This window comes from Pituophis catenifer, unplaced genomic scaffold (genome assembly GCF_029215685.1).
Source record: "Pituophis catenifer annectens isolate HBS135680 unplaced genomic scaffold, rPitCat1.0.hap2 SCAF_1, whole genome shotgun sequence".
NCBI classification, from domain to species: Eukaryota; Metazoa; Chordata; class Lepidosauria; order Squamata; family Colubridae; genus Pituophis; species Pituophis catenifer.
In genome coordinates, this window is record NW_027256881.1 from 350,311,280 (window position 1) to 350,332,011 (window position 20,732).

Sequence of the window (20,732 nt, forward strand, 5' to 3'; positions counted from 1 at the left end):
GACAACCAATAAAAATGCTTAAGTAGGGAAAAAGATGAAGTTTGCCAGTCAAAGTGAGTCTGGAGGGCCATCAACTACACAATGGTCACGACTAAAGTCAGCATAAAACTTTTACTTTGTCTTTGAAAGATGAATCTCATTGTTTTCCAGCTCGGTGTTGGCTTTGAGTTTTCTCAGGGAGAGAGAAGAGTTTATCCTTCCTTCTTCCGGATGAATCCCAAGGAATCTCCTCAGTATGTGGGTTTAGTCCAGCTGCTCCTGCATTTCCAGTGGAACTGGGTTGGGCTTTTTGCCCCTGAAGATGACAGAGGAGAAGGTTTCATCTCAACTCTGATGCCAATGCTCCAGGAGAAGGAGATCTGCCTGGCCTTCACTCTAATGCTGGAATTGGATAATATTGATGTCACTGGGAACAAGATTGTTGTTAATTTCCGCACGTGGTCTAAAGCAGAAGTGTTTATTATGTTTGGAGACATAGTTGTTACGGGCACTATAATATGGGCGGCATATTTTTTTGAAAACTACAGGAAAGTATCATTTAGGAAAGTTTGTATCTTTACTTTCCATTGGAAACTTGGTGTGGGAGAACCTGAAAAAACATGGGAATTGCTAAAGCTTTTTCATGGGTTCTTGCATTTTAGGGACCACTCCAGAGATGTCTCTGAATTCAGCCACTTCCTCCTATCATTAGATCCCTTGAACCCCCAAGGAGACGTCTTTCTCCCTCAATGGTGGGAAGTGGTCTTTGGCTGCAAGATCCATAAATCAGGAAAGATCCCTCCAAAGGGGGAAAAACAATGTACAGAAAAGGAGAATCTGCAGAATCTGCCCAATTACACTTTTGAAAAAAGAATGACAGGAGAAAGTTACAATATCTACAATGCTGTTTATGCTCTGGCACATGCTTTGCATGCAATGCATGGATCCAGAGTTGGACTGACCATGATGAGGCTTGGAAAGAGGATCTCAGATGTCCAGTCATGGCAGGTAATTTCTGTGGCTTTTGACTCAGTCCACAGACACTTAGATCGGAAGCTCCCCATACGAATTTCTTCAGTTACTGATTCAATGTCTGCGTTCTCCCATACCAATTCATCTGAGACCCTGCCCCCTTTTTTAGTTTACCATTTGTTGTGCTACTATTTGTTGTATTTGCAAGCCATTGGCACATGTGTCATATAGATGCCAGTGGAGGCAGAGAGTGTCTCCACCCCTATGTGGAAAGGAGGGGCTTAACCTGAGTATAAAACCCCTCCATCTTTTCCACCTCGCTCTCTCCATCTCTCACTTCTTGTGTTTGTTCCTCATGAGACTTGATCTCTGTTGTACATAGTTAATATGATTTATCATATGAAAAAATACGTTTAAGACATTTATTTATGCATCTGCCTCTGAACTCTTCTATGCTCCTGGGTGTTTCTACGATCCCAATTCCACACATACCAATTCATCTGAGACCCTGCCCCTTTTTTTAGTTTACCCTTTGTTGTGCTACTCAGCTTTCTGTGTGAAAACAGCTTCTCACTAAGAATGGATGAAAACTATCCAAGGAGAGAAGCAACCTAGAACTAAGGAGAAATTTCTTAAGGAAGGGTTTACTTTAGAAGTCGTGGGAGCCCCATTGCTGGAGCCATTGAAGAAGTGACAGGATAGTCACTTGTCTGAAACTGTAGAGGGTCTGTTGCTTGATCAGGGGGTTGGACTAGAAGACCTCCAATGCCCCTTCCAATACTGTGATTCTGTTTCTATGACAACCACAGCACAGAGCAAGATTCAAAGTGGTCCTAATGGGTTCCTGGTTGAAATTCATTTGAGTTTTCTGCATCAAAGGCTAAAATGTTGGACCTCTCTGGATAGTGAAGTGACCAACCATATCAGATGCTTCCTTCCACGTGGCCCAATAGATCAAAACCGGTTCCTGCCTTCTGCTGCTTTTGAGAATGAGCCAGAGAAAATCAGTGGAATTTTCCATGGTTCTGAGAGAAATGATTTATTCATTTCAAACATTTTTTTATTATTATTATTTTCAATTTATATACCGCCCTTCTCCCTGAGGACTCAGGGCGGTGCACAGCCAGAATTAAAAACATGAAATACAAATATTAAAAACAATTAAAATCTATATAAATTTGGCCCAAAATTTAAAAAACCACAAACCAATTAAACATTTAAAAATTTTAAAAAATTTCTTCCTAAGCCAGCCCGGCTTGCTGGAAAAAGTGGGTTCATTTATTTAAATGAATAAACATTCATTTATCAGTTAAGAAGGCCTTGGGCCAAAGGAACTATTTGAAAGGGCATGTAGCCAAGTATCACAAAAGGAAAATCCTAAAATTAAATTTAGACTGTGGAACTAAAATTCTTGTGTTTCAGTGAAATACTAATTGGAAACCATACCCAATGATAAAGGGAAAACTTAGTTTCAGAGTTCAAAACACTTGATTCCTCAGATCACCACCAAGAGATGGAACTAGCTTCTTAAACATAAACCCATCTTCTCAAGGTGGCAATCATGTTGTGATAGAAACCAGAATGTCTCATTTGTAGCTCTAGCCCACATACTCCTATTTCTAAAGGTCTCTTTTATTTCAGATTCTTCCCTATTTGAGGAATGTCCACTTCAACAACAGTGCTGGAGATGAGGTCTCCTTCTCAGAAGATGGACTGGGATCTGCTCGTTATGATCTTCTCAACTGGGTTCTCTTCCCCAATCGATCTTTTATCCCCATAAAAGTTGGGCAAGTAAATTCTGAGGCTCCCCCAGGCCAAGATTTCACCATTAACTCTGATGGAATCATCTGGGCCACAAAGGTGAGCTGAAAGGAAATGTTGTAAGTTGAGAGATAGATTTATTCTCTTCCTGATATGTTAGAACATCTTTCTAACTTGAAAAATAATCAATTGAGTCAGAAATCGTGGCAGTCATGTGGTGATAAATCTGCTATGCAGGTAACACCTTTGAGGTCTGGTTTGTGTCATTCCATAAAGGGTTAGGCTTGGGAGCAACATCTGCTTGAAACGCAGGATGCAATTACAGAAAGCAACAGTGATTTCCATGGATCATTTCCACTCAGTTGTATCCTCATGGTTCTTTCTTTTAGAAATGCTATGGTTCAGTCACAATCCTGAGATCCCAGTTCCAATCTCCAAAATCCATGGGTGTTGCAGAAGTGCCACTGGCCTGAATCCCACAGGAGCTTTTCCATATTGCAATAGAAAAGTTTTTCTTTGGAAGAGAATCTGAACATAGAAGTAGGAATAATGAAGGGGAATAGGAATGGAAAAAAGAATGAATGCAGCAGGTTGATTGCTTAAGTCATCTCAAGTATTTTTCTTTTGTGTTTTAGAAGTTGCCCTTTGCAAGGTGTGGCATGAAGAGATGCCAGGCAGGAGAGAGGAAAAGAGTTCCAGAGGGCGAACAGGTTTGCTGCTACCAATGTGACCCTTGTCCAGAAGGGACCATTTCTAATCAGACAGGTAGAGTGTCAATGGTCGAACTAGTGAACCCAACAAAAGTAGGCACTGTCAGGAACTTTGTAATCCCCAAAGCAAAACTTTATTGGATACACCATTTTGGTACTGAAGAATCAAAACCAGCTCTGGTTTTTCCCCAGCCAAGGCTTACATGGTTAAACAATAGCTTGTCCTTCTTCCTACCCCTGGCTGTTCACTTTATCCAATTATGAATCGTCCTTTTGTTTTGAGAACAGTTCACTTCTTTGTTGGACACCTTCAGCATTGGCCTTGATAGGTTCTTGGCTCTCACTGTCTGTCTCTGGAGTGTCTGCATTATTTCTCACCCTTCCCTCCCAGTTCTTTGGCAAATTGAATAGTGATAAGGCTCAAATGTTTGAAAAGTGGTTCAATCTTGATAAAGAGCAGATAACAAATGTCAATCTTCCAGGATGAAGGAAGATATTCATTACTTCAATTTTTTTGTTATTATCATTTTTTATAAGATTGATATGCACTCAATAGAACCTTTCAGTTTAAACACTTAAACTGCCCTGGCCACAGAGGCCACCTTTCCCGACCCTCAGCAAGGATAGTTTGAGGGCACAAATTATGAATACCCCAACATCCATTTCTACTTCTACTTTCCCATTCAATTGGGAAACCAACTTTCAGTCTTTTCCTGAGGAAGTGGGGCATGTGGTCCAAGCTTTTATTTGATCATTTAGTGTGAGCTTCTTCTGGCATCTGTATCAAACTCTAAGGAAATAGACCTGCCAGAGAAAGAGGAGATCCATCTATTTATGTCTCTTTGATAGAGCAGAAAGGAGACAAAAAAGACTGAATGAACAGATTTGACCTACAAAGCAGAGAGATTAAGACTATCAGGATAAGGGATAATGTACACCCCAGCAAAACACCAGAATTCCTGGATAACAGATCTGTCTGTATTCTGTGGGTTCCATTATAAAATGGGAGAAAAATTAGGCAGCAATCTCAAACTGAAAGCCATATTACTCATGAAAGTGCACAGTGAAGGGATAGCTGGAACTATACAAATCCTTGTCTCTGGCTAATCTATCCCCAGGATCATCGTAAATGAAGGACAATTTGCTTTTTTTGATGCCCCATAAATAGCACAAGGGTACTTTCCTCACTCTCTTTGTGGGTAGGTCAACAGGAGAAAGGCAACCATCTTTGTGGGAGGAATAATTTGTGTGGTAGTTGCTCAACAAATCTTTAGACAAAGACTCTCGATTTCAGATGCAGCTCACTGTGAACCCTGCCCAGAAAACCAATATCCCAACAAGGACAAGGACCAATGCATTGCCAAGAAGATCCACTTCCTTGCCTATCAAGACACCCTGGGATACAATTTAGTTTTTCTTGCTCTTTTCCTCTCTATGATCACTTCTGCAGTCCTGGTGATTTTCTATAAACATCATGACACACCAATCGTCAAGGCCAATAACCGAGATCTCACCTACATCCTCCTGGTCTCCCTCCTGCTCTGCTTCCTCTGCTCCTTCCTCTTCATTGGTCAACCAGGGAAGAACACTTGTCTCTTCCAACAATCTGCCTTTGCCATTCTCTTTTCCCTGGCAGTTTCCTCCCTTTTGGCAAAAACTGTCATGGTAGTTCTTGCCTTCATGGCTACCAAACCAGGGAACAAGACAAGGAAACTCTTAGGAAAACCACTGACCAACTCCATTGTTCTAGCCTGTCCCCTGATCCAAGCCCTTCTTTGTGCCACCTGGCTGATAACCTCGCCTCCGTTTCCCAGCTGTGACTTTCACTCCTTGTTTGGAGAGATCATCTTGGAATGTAAGGAAGGCTCAGCTTTAATGTTTTACACTGTGCTTGCCTACCTAGCTTTTTTGGCCCTCATCAGTTTCACAGTGGCATTTCTAGCTAGGAAATTGCCTGATAGTTTTAATGAAGCCAAGTTCATTACTTTTAGCATGTTGGTCTTTTGCAGTGTTTGGATCACTTTCCTCCCCACCTACCTGAGCACCAAAGGGAAGTCCATGGTGGCCGTGGAGATCTTCTCCATTTTGGCCTCTGGAGCTGCTCTCTTGGCTTGTATCTTTTTCCCCAAATGCTACATTATTCTACTGAGGCCGGATCTGAATTGTAGAGAAAATATAGTAAGAAACAAGAATTTCTAAGTAATGCAAAGATTGGCCTCATTTATATTTGTTTTTCAGACATATTTAGAATCTGATTTTTTTTTTAAAAAAAAAAAAGTTGACAAGAAGGAGGAACTTGTCCATTAAAGAATTCCTTATCAACTTCTACAACTGGTTACATGTCAGGTCTCATAGATCTCTATTGGGACACTACCATTCTGGCGGGAGGGGGGAGGCTTGTGTGAGATTCTTTGTGCAGGGTTTCATTTACTTTGCTTTGCTGTACCTTGTGGGAAATAGGGAGGGGGAAAGGAATGTGCTTTGAGCCATCTGCTTTATCTCACCACTAGAGAAAGTGAAATTGAAGCATCTGGGAATTTACAGTTATCACCATCTCTACCTGAGGTTCTCAAAACGTCTTCGCACTTTGGGATCAGCTCAATGTTGAACTGGACATTGGGAGGGGCTTTGCTTGTAGCAGTTTAGCCTAACGCTTTGAGTGGGAAACTTTAGTTCCTGCCTCTATCTCCTTTGCTATCAGTCTTTCAATAAAAGTTCCCTTTCAAATGATGATTGTTTCAAGAGTTCTGCTTTCTTGAGAAGACTGGCGAGGCAGGACCTTACATTACAATTTACCTGTGGTCAGCAACAATCCTCCAGTCTTTGTTTATCATGTTTTCAAAGTGTCCTCAGTGATGTCCAGAGCCCTGATTTGATGGGAAGCTTGTTCATAAAGATGTGTTTATTATTACAAGGAGAGAATTTTTCATTTTATTCCTTTTAATTTAGTTCATTTTTAGTTAATATTTTAAAGGGATGCGTTCAGTATTCGTGTTTTTAAGCAAATATGGTTGTTTCCTTAGATATCTGAGGCATTATAGAATTACCTACCACTATTCAATGATTTTTGAAATGGTGGAGTTTAAATCTCTCACACATCCAGATCTGATAAACTTCCTTGTCAATGTCAGGCAGAATTTTCCTGAGATGGATGAGCAAAGTATGTCATAAGTATGCAGTATATTAATAATCTCTCATGATATTTCGTCTCTTGGACATCCTTTGTGAACGAAGGTGGTCTATGAGATCTTTGTGGACAGAGAGTCTGCAGAGGAATAATTTGACTCAGGATCACAACATAATTTTCTTAATGGGTATCTGTTACTAGCAATGCCATCCAGAGCATGAGAGTCATCTCAGCTTCTTAATGTAAATCAGGAGGCATCTGTCAATCACCCAATCCTGTGACATGCAGTTAGTTAAAAGTGATAACCGGCATCTTGAATGGTGCCTTGGAGGAAACTTGGGGCCACTGCAACTTATGCAACAGAAGTCTGAAATGGGTGAATCTAGAAGGGTCCAATATTGTGGGCTTCATTTTGGACCAGCTGCAGTTTTCAAGGAGTCTTCAAAAGTAGCCCTAATGCAAGAACATTGCAGCATGAAACAGTAGAGAATGTTCATAGCTCAGGTTTAGATAGTGGCAGTGGTTTGTTTTCCAATGAGATTTGATTATTGGTTTTCTGTCCTGCATTTCATTCCACAGTGGGTTTTGGATGGAGGGGGCCTGAAGGATTAAGCAGTCATAATAGTCACAAAAACATTACAATTGGTTCTTGTTGAGCAATGATGATGAAAAAGTAACTTTGCAACTTATCACATTGACAACATTTCAATGTTTGTAAAGCATACAAAAAATGGTATCATGGGCTTCCGCTTGGCTCCGCGAGCCTCGAAAGACGTTCTTTTGAGAGCGTTCGCTTCCTGGCTCCGTTAAAGCCCCAGAACAGCTGACAAACGCTGTCTGGAGGCTTGAAATTCTCTCCCCGGGCAAAGGGGAGAGAGAAGAGCAGGCAGGTGGAGGTAGAGCCCCCCCGAAAGCCCTAGGAAAACTCCTGGGGCACGAAGGGTGTGCACTCCCTAAAAGCCTGTCAAGCCGCTCCAGACCAGGGACGTCTCCGCTAATTAGCGGAATTAGAAGCCGCGACCAATCTTGCTGAATGGAAATGAGGGAATTAACATCTTGAACTAACAGCAGGCGGAACCAGCAAGGAGAAATCAGACTGCAAGTATTTTTTACCTAACTCCAATGCCTAGAGCCTCCTTCGGAAGTAATCACTTAGTACTTTGCAACAATATGGCGATTGAAGCTTGAAAGGGCGGGGGAAACGGAAAGTTACAGGAAAAGTTTCGTTTTGCTGGCAGCCCTTTGCCTGGAAAAAAAAAAAGCTTTTGTGCTGACAGAAGGAGGATTTTAAACATTAATTAATATTGGGAAATCTTTTGAGGAACTCTTCTTTTTGACTCTGATTAAATATAAAGACTAATTTTAAACTGGAAATGGCCACAAAGTCTGTAAAAACTGTTCCTACTAAAGGAACTGGGAGTGCTGGTAGCTCCCCAGCTCATATTCCTAGATTACAAGTTCCTGCACATCCAGCGGATCCACAGACCTTAACGTTGGAGATGCTGCAACAAGCTCTCCAAGTCACCCAAAATAAAATTGTTGATGTGATTGATGAAAAAATTAAGGAAACTAATGAAAAAATTAAGGAAACTAATGAAAAGATACAGGCTGTGTCAGATGAGATTGCAATTCACAATCAGGGGATTGGGGATGATATATTAATGGCATTTAAGTGTCTGGCAGGTAATATTGAGATGGTGGATGACAGAGTTGAGGAAATTAAACAATCTTCTGAAATTTTGGATAGTAAAATAGGAGAAGTTCAAAACAGAATTCAAAGGGCTGAAGACGATGTAACAATGATACAATACAGAGACATGGAATTTGCTTTAAGATTCAGAGGGGTGAAGGATTTTATAATAATATATATAATATATAATATATTTTACTACAAGGAGAGTACGTAACAAAATTTTACAGGCTACTTTTAAAAACAAGCTTCGGGTGGAAGGCCAGGAAGTAATGACAATGAAAGAAATCCCCCCTAAGATCTTGAGAGCTAGAAGGGAGTATGCCTTTCTGGTGGATGAACTGAGAAAACGTCAGATACAGTACAGATGGGAGGTGCCAACTGGACTAGTGGTGATTTAGGAGAGAGATATCGGCTTAATACAATTTGGAAAGCAAGAGATTTTCATACTAATGTATTAAAGGCTGGCACACCCAAATTAACTAAATCACCAGAAGGCAAAAGAAAGAAAGAAGTAATGGAAGCTGAGACAGAAGAGCTCTTGACAGTAGTTCAGGGGGGAGCTTTGACTGATCAAGAAGAAATATTACAAATCCAAATGGCTACTCAAGAGTTGGCGCTGATTGATTTCTCGCAGTTACCAAAAGATCAAAGACAGACCAAATCGGTGACAGCTAGACTCAAGGAAGAATTAAGACAGCAACAATCCCAGATGGCAACTCAAGAAATGATCCAAGATACTACTAAAACAGGAGCAGTGGGGGGAGCAAGACCTAAAACTCAAATGAGATCAGAGCATCAGGACTTGCTTCAGAGGCTCCAAAGGCCCAGAAATGGGAACTAGATTTTTGATTTGGAACGTTAATGGCTTGAATTCTCCACAGAAAAGAAGAAAAATATTTCACTATCTTAAGCAATTTAAGAATGAAGTAATTTGCTTACAAGAGACTCATATAAGAATACAAGATCAAAAATATTTGATTAATGCAAGACTTGGTACATCTTACGTAGCAGCAGCACCAGAAAAGAAAAATGGTATAGTTATATATTTGAAAAGAGACTTAGTTGCTAAATTAATTGAAGCAGACGATCAAGGAAGATTTTTAGCGATAGAACTTTTAGTAAAAGGAGAAAAAATACTTGTAATCCGAGTTTATGCCCCGAATCAACAACAAGAAAACTTTTATAATTTACTACACTCAAAATTGACACAGTGGGCATATAAAACTTGTATCCTGTTAGGCGACTGGAATGGTGTTTGGACATTAAAAAAGACAAGAAGGGACCTAAACAAAATGTGTTAACAAGAGCAAAATTGCCCAAAGCGTTTTGGGAAATGATGGATGACTGGGAGTTGAGAGATATCTGGCGTGAAAGAAACCTGGAAGAAAAAGATTTTACTTTTTTTTCAGATAGACATCAATCCTTTTCAAGGATTGATTTTATATTAATTACTAACGATCTTTTATCTAGGGTGAAAAATACGAAGATTTGCTCAAGAACATTGACAGACCAGAGTCCAGTTTGGCTGGAATTGGAGTATGAAAAAGGGCCTAGGATGTCCTGGAGGTTAAATGATAATTTGTTTAGGTATGAAGAAAATGTAAAAGAGTGTAAAAAATTTATGAAAGAATTTTTTGTTATGAATATGCAAAGTAAGTAAGGCATATATGCGAGGAATTTTGATATATTTGAATAATAAATATAGAAAGAAACAGGGGACAAAAAGAAAAGAATTAGAAGATGAGATTAGTAAACAGGAACGGGCTTTAGTAGCTAATCCAACAGATAAGAAAATCAAAGAGACAATCAATTTATTGAAAGGTCAATTTAATATGTTAATAGCAGATCAAGTGGCAACTAATTTAAGATATGCAAAACATAATACTTTTTACAATACCAATAAACCAGGCAGGTGGTTAGCATATTTGTTAAGGAAAAAGCAAAAATCAAGGACAATAGAGAGAATAAAATATAAGGGTAAAGAGGTTTATGAGCAACAATTGATTAAACAATCTTTTTTAGAGTTTTATTTGAGGCTGTATACTGGTGATAAAATTAAAGATATAGATATAGATAGATATTTGCAGAAAGAGAATATTTATACAATTTCAAATGAGCAGAGGGATAGTTTAAATCAATTGATAACTTCTGAGGAAATTGCATTAGCAATTAAGCAGTTGAAAGTGGGTAAAGCTCCTGGGACGGACGGTTTGGCGGCTATTTACTATAAAACCCTACAGGAGGAAATGATAGAACCGTTGAAAAAATTATTTAACAATATACAACAGGGAGGAGAGGTACCTCCAACTTGGAAGACAGCATTTATCTCGTTGATCCCAAAAGAAGGGCGTGACTATACAGATCCCAAAAATTATAGGCCAATTTCATTATTAAATACAGACTATAAGATATTTGCTAAAATTTTGGCAAATAGATTAATGACAGTCATGCAGCAAATGATTCACCATGATCAAACTGGTTTTATAAATGGTAGACAAATGAAGGGTAATGTAAGGCAAATTGTTAACTTATTAGAGTATTTGGGAAGGAACAACCAGGTCCCCGCAGTGCTTGTGTTCTTGGATGCTGAGAAAGTCTTTGATAGATTGAATTGGCAATTTTTACTAAAACTAATAGAAAGGATGCAATTTGGAGAACAATTTGTACAATCTATTAAGACAATATATCAAAAACAAACAGCGCAAATAATAGTTAATGGTGGTTTAACAGATGCTTTTAACATAGAAAAAGGAACAAGGCAAGGCTGTCCTTTGTCCCCGTTATTGTTTATTTTGACGCTGGAAATTTTATTAAACAAGATACGCGAGATGAATACAATTAAGGGAATTAAAATTAGACAGCATGAATACAAGGTACGAGCATTTGCGGATGACCTGGTTGTTACCTTAACCCAACCGGTACAATCGATTACAGCCTTAATGGATATAACCTGCTTATATGGATAAGTATCTGGTTTTAAAATAAATGCAGCTAAAACAAAAATAATAGCTAAAAATATGGTTAGGAGCCAAAAAGAAGAGATAGAAAGGTTAACAGGATTTGAAGTAGTTAAGAAGGTTAAATATCTGGGGGTCTATATTATGACTGCAAATACGAAATTATATCAGTATAACTATGAACCATTATGGCACAAAATACAGAAAGAGTTGGACAACTGGAAAAAACTACAACTGTCTTTGCTGGGAAGGATAGCCGCTGTAAAAATGAATATTTTACCAAAATTTCTATTTCTTTTTCAAATGATACCTATACTTAAAAAAGATGAGAACTTGAAGGAATGGCAGAAGGGCATAAATAAATTTGTGTGGGCAGGGAAGAAACCACGAGTCAAACAAAAGATATTGCAAGATACTAGAGAAAGAGGTGGTCTTAAGATGCCCAATTTAAGATTGTATTATGAAGCTGCTGCCCTCTCAGCAATCACAGATTGGATAAACTTAACGGAGGAAAAGATATTGAATATTGAAGGATATGGTTTGGTTTATGGCTGGCATGCTTACTTAGTGTATGATAAGAAAGTAGATAAGACTTTTAAAAGTCATATATTAAGAAATGCTCTATTGCGTGTCTGGAAAAAGTATAAATATAAACTAAATGATAGGTTACCAATATGGACAGTACCCAGACACGCGATAGAGAACATAAATTTAGAGCAAAAGCAAGGTAAGATTACATATAAGGAACTCCTTTATAAGGAAGGAGTCAGACTACAGTTAAAATCCATGGAACAACTAAAAGAAGAAGGGATTATTAAGACTTGGTTTCAATATGGACAGCTGCTGGCCAGATGGAGAGAAGATCAAAAAATTGGTATTTTGCAGCAGGATGAGAATTTGATAAAGCAAATAAGAGATGAAGGTCAAATGCACATAAAAAGGTTGTACAATGCATTACTGGAAATAGATTCAGAAACAGACTTAGTCAAGGATTGTATGATAAAATGGGCACAAAATGTAGGTGAACCAATAATGATGGAAACATGGGAAAAGATATGGGTTAGAAATGTAAGATTTACACAAGCACAAAATTTAAGGGAGAATTTTTACAAAATGTTTTATAGATGGCATTTAGACCCAAAAAAACTAGCTTGTATGTATCCAAATTTACAACCCAAGTGTTGGCGATGTGAGTGTGAAGATGCTACATATTTTCATATATGGTGGACATGTAAAAAGATTAAGGCTTTTTGGATAAAAATATGGTGGATTATTCAAAATATTTTGAAGAAAAAAAATTAAATTTACACCACAGCTTTTTCTGTTGGGAATAGTTACGAATTGTACTGTAATAGAGACTAAGCTAGTTTTGAACTTAATAACGGCTGCCAGGTTATGGTGGCACAGTACTGGAAGAAGGAAGATCCACCTACTATTGAGGAATGGACATTAAAAGTTGTGCATTTGGCGGAAATGGCAAAAATTTCATCATACCTTAAAGACCATTCAAATGAGAGATATATATCGGAATGGAGAAAATGGATTGATTACATACAGAAGAAGTATCCGAATAAGAAGATTTATATAGCTTATGAATGAAATAATATTAAGTAGTTTATGTTTGTTTTTTCTGAGTTATAAGGAGTTAAGGACCTAGGGAGAATATGAAATGTAATAATTTGTTAGCACATTTTAGTTCTTGGTTTGTGAATGCTATACCCTGTGCTCGTTCTGGGAAGTCTAGGGAGGGGGGTGGAGGGAGGGAGGGGAAGGGAGGGTGGGAAGGGGAGGGTGGGGTTGAGGGGGGAAGGGTGGGGGGTGAAAATGTTTGTATTTTTCATAAAACTTTTCAATAAAAAAAAATGGAATCATAATTCTTGCAACAGTTTCACTTGGCAAACACTTCCAACATGATTTTCAAAGCAGCCACCACTGATCCCATTTAATTATGGTCACTTAGAAAATAGTGAGCACTTCTGTAATTATGCCATGCAGCTGTGTTTGATGGTTGATGACATTATAGACCACCAAGAGGTCATATTGAGCCAGAATGGATGCACTGGCCTCATCCTGCTCCTTCCAAAGTTCATCTAAAAGTGCAACTCATGCCATTTCCATCCCATTAAAGGCCTGAATTTTCACAGAAATCAGGATTTATCAAAGTTCCACTAAAATTGTCCAGTATGGTAGGACCCAGGAATTGTTTCTTGAGTATTAGCCAAACCAAGTAATCCTTCATAGATGGGTGAACACACCCATCTTTCAAGGATGAATTCATGCTGGGTATCTCTCAACTGTAGCTTTGTTCCCAAGAACTCCTGACTTTCTGCCTCCACTCTTCCACCCCTCTTGCCTCCATCACCTCTGTTGCTCTCATGCAAGTTGACTCTCCACTGCTCAATTTCGTTCTGTTTAACAAACTTAACCTGTTGGAGGAGTGGCAGAACCTGGGCATGGAGTTAAAAGAGGAATCAGCCTAAAGTCTCTACATAGCCACAAATAAACTAAGTCCAATCCCTCATGAATTCCATTAACCCTTATGTAATACCAAGATAGTGCTAAACATTAATTGAGAAAGTTACTGCTTGTATGATGAGAAATTAATCAGTCTAGTTGGAAGTTCATGTCTGATCCAAATGTTTTGCACCTGACAGAACATTTACAAAGACCTAGTTGGCCAAAGTCAAGGCCATCGCCATAGAAACCAGTAATGACCAGAGGGAGTGACTTCTATGACCTGCAAAATTGATTCGTTGGGGACTGTGACTGATGACACACCTTGGGGGGAGGGGGAAACAGGGTCAGAGGCAAGACATAAATTGAGTGAAATTGGCTTCACTTGGTCCGTGCTGACATGATGCACCTAATAAACACCTGGATTTTTCTTGAAACTTTGCTTGAGGCTCCTGCTCTTATTAGGCATTGGTCGGAACCTTGACAGCCAATCCGTCAGGCTGATTGAAGAAAGGGGATCTCTTGGGTATTCTGGCATTGGGACGAAGCCTATACCACTTACTACCTTGAAAGGGGTTAGTTCCGTGCTACTGTGAATAGCATTATTGTACCTGACCTCAGTGAATGGCAAGAGGTCTGCCTAATTGGACTGCTGGTAGTTCACGTAACACCTCAGGTATTGTTCTACCATGGCGTTCAGTCTCTCTACCCTCCCATTGGTGCTCAGATGAAAGACCAAGCTAAGGCCTTGGGATGACCCAATGGACTGCAGGAACTCCCTCCAGAATTTAGCCATGATCTGCACTGTGATTTATTTGTTATTTATTTATTGGTTCGATTTATATGCTGCCCTTCTCCGGAGACTCAGGGCAGCTTACAATGCGTTAAGCAATAGCCTTCATACTTCTGTATATACCTGCTTAGTATACCTGCTTTTGGCCCCCACTAAGCGGAGACTTATTCTCCAAGCAGGCACACTTCTTTCTTGAGATAGGTATCATTCTGCTCCTTGAGCAGAAACTATTAGTCCAGGAAGATCCTAGAGTGAAGAAGAGTCCTAAGCATTACAGTTCAATGTCATGATGAACCAAAGATGAAAAATTCCACTTCTGGGAGAACCAATCATGCACAGCTGCCTGTTTTTGCTAGGATTCAAACTGAGACTCTCCCTTCCCATTCAACCTTCATGCACGAGGGCAAAACCTTCATAGCACCGCTTGGTCAATAGGTGGTTGTACAACTGAATGTTATCAGCATACAAATGATACCTGACCTCAAACTGAAAAGGCTTTCCAGATGGATCCTGAAAGTCAATGGATTTGGCTCAGTCTCACTCCTGCAACCAACACTGAATGGAACCACCTTCAGGTGAAGGAGAGACTCACCTAACATTATATACCCATTCTTTGTTATCCCAGTTTCTGATTTCATCCACTGCCATGTGGTTATTAAAAAAAATGGTTACTCCATCCAAGCATTGGCATGACTGCTCACAGTTACAAGGGGACAACTAATAGTTGTCTGCCACCAAACCCCGTGACTCTCACACTAGCTGACCAACTATGGCCCAGGACAAACTCCATCTTGTTTCCAGGGGGTCAGTTTCTTTCTTTCTTTCTTTTTTTATTTTTATTAATAATAATAATAAAAAAAACCAACATAAATACATTGAAACAACATACAAAACGAACAAACATCAATTCAGTCCAATGACTGACTCTTAGAAGTTACTACAACGGTGGGTTATTTTCATATTTCTATTAGTATCTATATCTACAGTCACATGTTTACATGGTTATATATGTATATATATAATTGACTCCTTGTTTACTTCTATGCATTTCTGTTGAATAGTCGAAAATTATCTTTATATTCCTATTTTTGCCTCCAGCCAGCTGTACCATCTTTGCCATACTAAATAGTAATCAGTATCGTCTTTCTCTTTTTTTTTTATTGCAAAAGTTTTACAATTACATTTTCACCCCTTTCCCCCACCACCACCAGCCCCCCCCCAAACTTCCCAACCTTCCTATCCCTCCCTAACCCTCCCCTCCCCCCAGACTTCCCTATAATATACTCATAACTAGTAAAGAAAGATAAAAAAAAACACAAAAAAACCCTTAATATGACACTTATGTAAAAACTTGAACCCCTCCCTCCCCTGCATAATTTTTCTTTTTACCTCATTACATTAAAATATTAATGTAAGTATCGTCTTTCTCTTGTATTTCTTTTGTGAGCTTATCCAATTCTGCACATTCTGTAATTTTGGCTATTATTTTGTCTTCTGTGGGTAACTGTTCAGATTTCCAATGTTGGGCAAAGAGTATACGTGCTGCTGTGAGGATATGGATGATCAGATATTTTATTTCTTTAGTATATTGTGCTGTGATTATTCCCAATAAAAAGATTTCCGGCCTCATTTCCAGTTTTTGTTTCGTGATTTCTTCAATCATTGTTTTAATTTGTTGCCAATATTGTTTTGCCCTTCGGCATGACCACCAGAGATGATAATATGTCCCTTTCTGTGATTTACATTTCCAGCACATTGGAGATGTATTTGGGAACATCTTGGCTAGGCGCGCCGGTGGGAGGTGCCATCGGTAGAACATTTTGTAAAGGTTTTCCTTATAGGGTATAGACAATGTCATCTTATAATTTATCTTCCACAAATTTTCCCACTTATCCAATTCAATAGTATATCCTATATTTTTGGCCCCTGTTATCATATTCTCTTTGACAACCTCCTCTTCTAATTTGTATTTTAGTAGGTACTTATAAATTTTGGTAATCATTTTCTCATCTGTACTTTGTAATATTTTATCCAATTCATTTGGTTCATTTTGGAATCCGAATTGTGCCCGATCAGTTTTGTATCTTGATTCTATTTGCATGTATGGCCACCAATCAATGTCTATACCCTGATTTTGTAATTCTTGTCTTGTTTGTAATTCTCCTTCACTGTTCAGTAGTTCTTTATAAGTCCTCATTTTCTCTATATCCATGGCATTGGGATATATTAGTGCTTCCATTGTCGATAGCCATCGTGGAATCTTGTTATAGTGTTTTCTAATCTCTTGCCATGATTTGTACAATGATTCTCTGATAATATGTTGCTGGAAATATCCATGATGCTTGTCCTTTCCCTCCCACAAAAAGGCGTGCCATCCGCGTTGTAATTCAAAGCCCTCTAGTGATAGCATTCTTTTATTCTTGAGGTCTATCCAGTCCCTTATCCAGTTTAGCGATGCTGCTTTGTAATATAACTCCCAGTCCGGTAGGCCTAAACCTCCTTTTTCCCGAGTATCTTGCATACACTTTATTTTGATTCTGGCCCTTTTCCCATTCCAAATAAATTTTGTTATTATTTTATTAAGGTCCTTAAAAAAGTTCTTTCCTGGCCAGATTGGGGTTACTTGAAAAAGGTAGAGTAATCTAGGCAGTATATTCATTTTTATGGATGCAATTTTCCCTAGAAATGACAGTTGTAATTTGTTCCACGTTTCCAGATCTTTTCTAATTTGTTTCATTAATTTGTTATAATTGTCTTCTCTAATTGTTATTGCTTTAGTAGTAAGCCAGATTCCTAGATACTTTATTCTCTTTACAATTTGTATTCCTAATTTCTCTTCTAGTTTTGTCTCCTGTACCTTTGTCAAATTCTTTGTTAATGCTTTAGTTTTTTGTTTGTTAATTTTAAGCCCTGCGACTCTTCCATATTCCTCTATCTTCGCTAAAAGTTTGGTTCCTGTTATTTCCGGTTGCTCCATTATAAATACCACATCGTCAGCGAAGGCTTGCAATTTGTACTCTTCTTTCCGTGTTCTCAAACCTTTTATTTCGGCATCTTTCCTGACTTCATTTAGTAATATTTCCAATGAAATTATGAACAGTAGTGGGGATAAAGGGCAACCCTGTCTCACACCCTTTTGTATATCCAGATTTTCAGTCATATCTCCATTAATCATAATTTTGGCCGTTTGGAGGGAGTATACTTTTCTAATCATATGTAAAAATTTGACACCAAAGTCCATGGTTTCTAGTTGCAATATGAGGAAATTCCAATTTAGATTGTCAAATGCCTTTTGTGCGTCTAAAAAGATTAAGGCTACTTGTTTATCAACTCTTTTCTCGTAATATTCCAGGACGTTGATAATTGTTCTTATGTTGTTTTTGATCTGTCTTCTTGGGACAAAACCGTTCTGATCTGTATGTATGTATTTATAAATAATTGTTTTCAGTCTTTGTGTTATAACCAACATGAAGAGTTTATAATCTACATTGAGCAATGAGATCGGCCTATAATTTTTAACTTGTGTGGGGTCCGTGTCTTCTTTGGGGATGAGTGTAATAATGGTTTCAGTCCAGGATTTGGGAATTTCTGCTTCTAATAATGCATCATTGAGGACTTGGAGTAACAGTTCATCCATTGCATTTTGACAGTTTTTATAAAACTCCGTTGGTATTCCGTCCGGGCCTGGAACCTTGTTATTTTTTTGCTTTTTCCCTGCTTCCATCAGCTCAGACATCGTAATTGGTCTATTTAATGCTTCTCTATGGGACTCCTCTAATTTTGTGATGTTTGTTTTACATAAGTATTCCTTAATGTCTTCATCCCGAATCTCTTCTTTCTTGTAGAGACTTTGAAAAAAATCTTTGACTATACGTTTTTTGTCTAGATTGCTTTGGTATATTTGTCCTGTTTCGTCCTGCAATTGAAATATTGTTCTCCTTTCTTTTTCTTTTTTCAGTTTATACGCTAACCAGCGCTCCATTTTGTTTGCATGCTCAAAATGTTTCTGTTTTGCTAATTTGATTTTCTGTGCAATTTCTGTCTGGGTAATCAGATTGATTTTATGTTTAGTAAGATTTAATTTTTCTTTTATTGTTTTGTCAAATTCACAACTTCAGCATGACTCCATTTACTCTGTGCATTACAAGACACATAAACATGTTTTTCCATTCTGGTGAATGAGAAGCTATTGCTCCATAGGTAGAACAATTGCTTTTCCTTGCAATTATCAGAAGTACAGTAATTCATAGTGTGTCCCCTGTGGATTTCTCAATACAAAATCTTACAAAATAAACCCTGCTTTAAAAAAAATCTCTCTGAGTTCTTCAGATGAAGGCAGAAGATGTCACCTTAGGCTGCCTTGCAAAGAGCTAATTTTTGGGTTTCAGGAGACTTGAATGCCTTTGTTTCCTCTATGCTCATGGCCCAAACACAGGTAAGAGGAAGCATTGTTGCTATAAATTTATCCTGGTGCCATCCAGGTGCCACAGGTGGTGTCTGCTGTACTAATGTTCCAGTGAGATTTCAGGAGCAACCTTCAAATGAGTTTCTGCACAAAGTTTCTTTTCTGTTCTTTGAGGGAAGAAGACAAGAAAAATGGGGCATGCTACTGCTGATGCCCTTCCAGCTCCTATCTCCAACTTCTCTGAAAAGGCTGCAAACCATATGTGTGTGTAGAAAGACTGGGCAGGAGTTATGCTACTTCTGATGCTGATGCTCTTCTGGCTCCTGGCTCCAACTACCGCAAAGAGGCTGCAAACCATGTGTGTGTTCAGGGATTATATCGAATTAAATGGAAGCTACTATAGGCCTCCAAAGTCCATAAACCTTGATTTCTTTTCTAGGAGGGAAGGTGATAAGAATGACCAGGCAGGAGTCATGCTACTTCTGATGCTGATGCTTTTCTGGCTCCTGGCTCCAACTACAGCAAAGAGGCTGCAAGCCATGTGTGTGTTCAGGGATTATATCGAATTAGATGGAAGCTACTACAGGCCTGGTGATCTCGTTATTCGTGGGAATTTGCCCTTGGGAAGCATTAACAAGTCTCCTGTCCTAGAGTTTAATACAGTGAAGCTTGTTTTTAAAAAGGGGTAAGTTTCAGCTGAAGGGGAAACGTGGAGATAAATTGTTTCTTTGCTTTACATTCAGGGACTTTTTTCAAAAAATACTTCTAGTGTTTTGAACTGTTCTGGTGTAGTGCATATTTTGTGCTTTTCTCGATAAATTAGGAAGCTCTTCAAATAGGCTGGAATTCTCAATCTCTTCATCAGATAGATGACAAAAAACAAAAATGAAGAGGGAAGCTTTGCTGGACTAGTGAAGAAGTCAAATTATAATATTAATCTCACCAGTAATTTCTGATAGAAAATACAAATAAAAGCTTAGCACGCTTCAAGTGTTCAGGAGTTACAAAGATCCCTCTCACTTTTGGAATCAGCATTGCTGATGAATAGTGACCTTCAGTAAATCTATGAGGTGACCCCCACTGTAGTCCTGTGCTCAGCAATCCTTACCGCACCTGAAGAAGCTGCTCCAAGAGAGACCTTAAATAATTACATTGAAAGTGAAGCAGTTGGAAAGGATTACAGCCACCGCAGCAAAGTGAATATGGCTGGGATGATAGAGAGTATAAAACAGTCTAGATATCTACGGAAAGACTTGTTTCCTTTCTCACAAAGTCATCCAAGTTTAGCCAAGGAAAATCCTCTGAAGAAAACCCAACCCAATGAAATTTGGGAGTTTCTGCCCTCAAAAGTCCCTCCAAACAGTAAAGCAAGTTCTACAGCCATGCACAAGCTTTCCTGTAATGTTTGCCAATGTTTTGCTCACTACAGACGCATCTCCAGTTACTACCAACAGTTCCTTACATTGATGTTTGCTGTCTCCGAGGTCAATAAGGATTTTCTTCTGCTCCCCAACATCTCCCTTGGCTTCCACATCCATGGCCATTTCCAGACTGTGATAGTTATTTCTTTAAACAGCCTCTCCATCCTCTCCTCACGAGGCCAAGTGGTTCCAGGGTACAAATGTGACCTGCAGGACACTCTGTTGTCCGTCATTGGTGGTCTCAACTCCAAACTCTCAAGGGTTATGGCCTCCATCTTCAGCATCTTCAAGGTCCCACAGGTAAGAGAGCTCCCTTGGATACAATATGGATAAGACAAAGATGAAAACACACACATAAACCAAGAGGAAATTAAAAGTAGTTTGGGGGAGGAACATCATGAGCCTGTGGCTCTTCATTTATTCTTCATTAAAGAGTAGCCATCATTTTAGTGAAATTTAT

The 20,732-nt window shown here is 38.8% G+C and overlaps 1 protein-coding gene across 1 annotated transcript in view; it reads left to right on the forward strand.

Moving 5' to 3' along the window:
- The first annotated feature begins 945 nt into the window (after window positions 1-945).
- Window positions 946-20,732, forward strand: part of LOC139312883 (vomeronasal type-2 receptor 116-like) — a 40,382-nt gene continuing 20,595 nt past the window's right edge. The window contains exons 1-4 of the mRNA XM_070938063.1: window positions 946-987; window positions 2,593-2,811; window positions 3,348-3,364; window positions 20,281-20,572. Of these exons, the coding sequence (XP_070794164.1) occupies window positions 946-987; window positions 2,593-2,811; window positions 3,348-3,364; window positions 20,281-20,572 (570 nt within the window). The remainder of the gene's footprint in view (window positions 988-2,592; window positions 2,812-3,347; window positions 3,365-20,280; window positions 20,573-20,732) is intronic.